Source organism: Arachis duranensis, chromosome 1 (assembly GCF_000817695.3).
Source record: "Arachis duranensis cultivar V14167 chromosome 1, aradu.V14167.gnm2.J7QH, whole genome shotgun sequence".
Classification (NCBI taxonomy): domain Eukaryota; kingdom Viridiplantae; phylum Streptophyta; class Magnoliopsida; order Fabales; family Fabaceae; genus Arachis; species Arachis duranensis.
Window position 1 is genome coordinate 56,167,809 of NC_029772.3, and position 5,752 is coordinate 56,173,560.

At 36.8% G+C, this 5,752-nt stretch overlaps 1 protein-coding gene across 1 annotated transcript; it reads left to right on the forward strand.

Annotated features, from left to right (window-relative positions):
* Positions 1-4,483: 4,483 nt before the first annotated feature.
* On the forward strand, positions 4,484-5,419 carry LOC107490110 (uncharacterized). The gene has a single exon (XM_016110879.1). The coding sequence runs from the start codon at positions 4,484-4,486 to the stop codon at positions 5,417-5,419; it is 936 nt and encodes a 311-aa protein (XP_015966365.1).
* Positions 5,420-5,752: the final 333 nt, after the last annotated feature.

The window sequence follows — 5,752 nt, forward strand, 5'->3', positions numbered from 1 at the left end:
TTATCAGGTTCAATATTCCTTTTTCATTACTTGCTTTTCAATTTAGTATGAATTCTTCTATGTTACAGATTACTCTTTCGAATTAATGTTATTTGAGGTATTTCAGTTAATAGTGCTTTCTTTTATTTATGTTATTGATTATTCCCAATCTGAAGACATTTTTATTCCAATAGATTTAATCCCTTTCCTTTTGGTCTTGGTTAAGAAATCAGTAACTCAAGAGTTATCTTAGCTCAACCTAATTAATAATTGTTATCTTTGCTAATTGAATTGAACTTCAATAATCCCAACCTTTTCTTAGGAAATAAATAGGATTCGAAGGTCAAAACTAATTAGTCCCTTGACTTTCCTTTGCTTTAGCAAAGGTTAACTAAGTGGAATTAAGATTCAACTTTCATTATTATTGATAAGAATAACTAAGTCTGGACTTCCAATTCTCATACCTTGCCAAAGGGTTTGCTTTACAGTATTTATTTATTTTAATTGCCATTTAAATTATTTGCCATATTCATTCCTCATTCTCAAACCCCAATTTACAATCTCCATAACCAATAATAAGAACATACCTCCCTCCAATTCCTTGAGAAGACGACCCGAGGTTTAAATACTTCGGTTATCAATTTATTTAGGGGTTTGTTACTTGTGACAACCAAAACGTTTGCACGAAGGGATTTTTGTTGGTTTAGAAACTATATCTACAACGCGACTTTATAAAATTCTTTACTTGCAAAAATCCTAACGTCAGTGCACGACCTGCAGAATTTGCAGAAGTTGTCCTTAGCGATTTCTGGGCCTTTTTGGCCCAGATACAAACCCAGAGGACACAGATTGAAGGATTATAAATGGAAGGATCCACCCATTCGGAGAGGAGAGAAAAAAATACACAATTTTAGGATTTAGATGTAATTTTTAGTGAGAGAGGTTCCCTCCTCTCTCTTAGGATTAGGATTAGGATTTTTAGAACTTAGGAATGTTTTTATCTCATCTTATATCAGGTTCAATATCTTTTTATTTCGACTTCTCTTAAATTGTTGATTATTGATGTTGCTTATTTGGCTTATGACTCTTCATATTTGGATTGATTTTATTTTATTAATGCAATTGAGGTATTTCAGACTTATATGTTATTGGTGCTTGGGCTCTATCCAAATTATTTTCATTTAAGTAGATTTTATTCCCTTTTGGCTTTGGTTGATTAATTGGTAACTCTTGAGTTGTCAAACTCAACAGTGGTTGAAATTGGCAGATTCTAATTAATCTAGATCGCTCTAAAGCTAGTCTTCCCACAAGGATTGACTAGGACTTGAGGATCAAACTAATTAGTCCACTTGACTTTCCTTTGCTTTAGTAAAGGTTAACTAAGTGGGATTAAAGCCCAATTCTCATCACACCTGATAAGGATAACTAGGATAGGACTTCCAATTTCTCATATCTTGCCAAGAGTTTATTTTATAGTCATTTATTTATTTTTCCTGTCAATTAAATTACTTGTTCAACGCTTTTTAAAACCCCAAAATATACCTTTGCATAACCAATAATAAGAACATACCTCCCTGCAATGCTTTGAGAAGACGACCCGAGGTTTGAATACTTCGGTTTATAAATTTATTGGGTTTTAGAATCTATACTCACAACGCGACTATATTTTTACAAATTCTTTACTAGCAAAAATCCCAACATCAGTTACCATATTGCGAACCTCTAGTTCTCATACCATATTTCTGTTGTGTTTTTCATATGCAAGTCACAACACACCTCGGTGGGTTGCTTGGATGGTGACAGAAGCGGAGGATTCGGATACCTTTTGGAGTCTTTTTGATTTATTTTGTAGATATCTCTCACTTTTGTATTTTGCCTTTGCCTAGAGGCTTGTATTTGAGAGAAAAAAAACTTGTATAAGCTGTTTTTACTATCTGGTTTCATGTATGGTCTGTATATGGCTAGCCGGCTTAAACTCCGCGAGCTGTGGCTAGATTTATATGAAATTATACTCCTTATCTTTTGTTATATCGCATATATTTCTTGTGCTTTAAGCTAGTATATTCGTTTGTACATTTTGCGCTTTTCAAATCCTGTTTTTGAGCTATATCCTTCATCAAGTTTCTAGATTATATTATTTCTTCTATATATATTATATGTACGAGCTTAGGACTATTGTAACCTTTGATTAACGTTTGCTTTACTACGCGAGGTAAAGCTTAGGCTAATTAGGGTGTTACAATATGAGTTATTGAGGAGGATGGTGGAGTGTTGTGTATGATATGAGTCAAATGGCTGAGTATGATATGAGCCGAATGACTATGTGTGATGATGGATTATGGGTGAAAATGAATTATGATTTTAAGATGGATGGCTGAGATGAATGATAATGTATGGCTGAGAACAAATGCATATATGCTGAATTATTGATATTGTGATTGTTGAACTCCACCTATCTAAGATACGAGTTTTCCTGGGTGAAAGCAGTGGCTAGACACCACGTGCACCAGGTGGAGACTCGATACTCTGCTGACCCTATGTCGTAAGTGTGGCCAGACACTGTGAAAGTTTTGGATGAGCTCGCCCTTGTGAATATTGATGAGTCCATATTTTCTGATATATTTTTGCTTGATTTGAGTGGATTTCATCACATAAACCTACACTTAAGCACCATAATAGCATACTTTTGTGTTTGATCTCTAAAATGAACCTAAATGTGAAAACATGCATTTTTTGTGCTTAAATTGAGCAATTTAATCCCACTTTTATTCCATTCGATGCAGTGATATATTTTTTGAGTGATTTCATGTCCTAGAGGCAAGAATGGTTTGGTAGAAGTGGAAGAAAACATGCAAAAAGGGAGAAAATATGAAGAAAACAAAGGAGAAAAGCATCTCAGCATGTGTCCACGCATAGGGGTCAAAATCAGGACCTGTGCGTCCGCACACCTTCTGTGCCAACGCACAGGGGTCAAAATTAGGACCTATGCCCACGCACAGGCTGTGCCCATGCTTAGGACAGAATGGAAATCAGGACCTGTGCGTCCGTACAGACCTGTGCGACCGCACAGGTACCAGCGCATGCCTCCATTAAAAATACACGTGACTCGTGATTTTGGGGCTTTCTTAGCCCATTTTTGAAGGCTTGGAGGCTGAAATGAAGGGCTATATGAAGGAGCAACAACACATAACAAAAGAAGCAATCTTAGTTTAGGAAAAATACATAGTAGGAGTAGAAGTAGTGTAGATTAGGAAATTCTTTCTTTGGGTTTTAGTTAGGGTTTGTAGCATTTTATACTTCAAGTTTAATTTTGGATTCTAGCAACTTTCATTGTAAGTATTCCCTTAATTGTCTCTTTTAATACATTGCTTGTTCTACATTTCCTCTTGTTTTCATCTCTCTTGTCAATATTTACATAGTCTGGCAATTTTAGATTTCTAGTTGTTTAATTTGACGTTTGATGTCTTTTATATGTTTGTTTGAGTTACTTTTAGGAGATTTTGAGCATTTATGATTCATAGCTTTCATTAATTTACCAATTTTGCCATGTTTTATGTTTATGCCTTCTATGTGTTTGATGAAATACCAATCTTAGTTATGGGGTAGATTTCCGCCCCTTGACTTGGGGAAAATGAGTTTATGGATTACTAGAGCTATAATGTCCAACATTTAGTGATAATTCTTGGGGAGTTAGTTGATTCTTGTTTCCATTAAAGCTAGCCTTTTATCAACTAGTTTGGTAAGTTGGCTAGAACTTATGGATTAAGGTCAATTATGCTTGCTTGACTTACTCCTCGATGTTAGGGGTTAACTAAGCGAGATTAACTCATGATAATTATCATAGTTGTAGTTATGGCAAGGAAGGAATTCCATAACTCATCCCAAGTCAAGGTTTCTTTTATGTCTTAAACCACTTTGTCATTTACTTTATAGCTTTACTTTTTTATATTACATACATAGTTCTTTAGTTCTTTCATCAGTTTATTAATTAAAATTTTGTCTTGTTCTTTTATCTCTTAATTGCTTGCTTCATCATAAAAATACCCTTGTTTTCTCACAACCAAGATTGTGCACTCGTTGGCATTAGTTCCTAGGGAGAATGACCCGAGGTTAAGGTACTCTCGATTTCGGTTTATTTTTATTTGAATTCGATTATTTGATTTGGGAGTTAATTGTTGGTCTAGACTATAATTTCAACAAATGAAATTCTACTTTGTGAAAATCTAGATCGACGATAAACTCCTAACATCAAATTTGGCACCGTTGCCAGGGAACTAGTGTCATGAGTGCTATAGTTTTGGTTGTTGTAAATATGTTCATAGTATGAATAGATACTTTTTGGGTTGTTTGCTTGTTTTTGCTATTAATTAGGATTTTATTTGTTTTGTCACTTGATGTCTTTAGTTTTTATTTTTCATTTTCTCTATGAGTTGTCACCCTCTTGGTTTGGAGTTTGGTTGTGATCATTTTGTAGGGTTTGATAACTTCAATTGTGGATTGTATCATGGGTTTGGAGCATCAATTTTGGGAGGAGCAACCTCCTCCATATTACAATGAACCATACCCTTCCCAATATGCATACCCAAACCTAGGATATGGTGGATTCCACTATGATTATACACCTCCACCACCATATACCTATGACCCCTACCCTCAACACAACCCTCAATCACCATATTTTCAAACACCATATCAATACCACCATCCACCCCCTTATACACCACCTCAAGATGCCTATCAACATGAACTACCTTCCACATATACAACCTTCTTCCCTACCAATGAACCTTTCCTTTCACACCAATGTGAAACTTTCCCACCCTTGACCCAAGACCATCAAGACCTTCAAGTTCTTCTCCAAGAGCAAGAAGGATCCCAAAGAACTCAAAGGCGAATCATGGCTACCATAGACGAAGCGGTAAACCGCTTAATCCTCCTACGCTCATCCGATCAAGGCATTCCTCTTGAGGAATGTGAGGGATCAACTAAAGCCTGTAGTGAAGAGAAGAGCGTGGAGCCACAAGGGGAAGAAGAAGGGTTAGAGCTTGAAGTGCAACAAGAGAAAGATAGTGAAGTATGTGAACCGGAGGAGAGAAGGGGAGAATTGAGGGAGGTTGATCAATATGAGGATTCCATTATCAATGATTTTTTGTCCTCCTTGATCAATCCCCTTGATTATCCTAATGAGCATCTTCCCATTGAGCTTGAAAAAGACATGGAGGTAGACTTCTCACAACCTCCTTGTTGTGATGTGAGTGATGGAGAAGAGGAGGAAGAGGTTGGTAAGGAAGGAGTGGACAACCAAAAGCATATTGAGTGGGTGGCAATTTCACCTATAAGCTTTATTGGCCCCCACCAATATGCTATCTTAGAGTCGGGTTACCAACTCAAGGTCCCTCTTGGGTTGGTACATGGTGGAGGAAGGAGTAGTGGTTGCTGAGCAATTTCAGGGTTCTTCAAGAAAATTAATCTAAGAATTGGAGTTCGAGTGGGGTGTAAACCAAAATTGGTGATTTTTGGAATATGTTGTGTTGCTACAAGGGTCAGCTAAGACTTTGTTCATCCGGCTTGGAGGATAGTGATCGACAAGAAGGTGACCGGACACCTAGGATATGGGATCCCGGAGGAGCTTTAAGAACCAAGCTTGGATGGAGGTTCAAGGAGGAGTGAAAACACAAGCCACCCTAGCAAGAGTCTCCTCAACAAGTCCAACTTAAGGACTATAAACCAAAGTGCTAGGTGGGAGACACCCCACCATGGTAACATCTTTCTT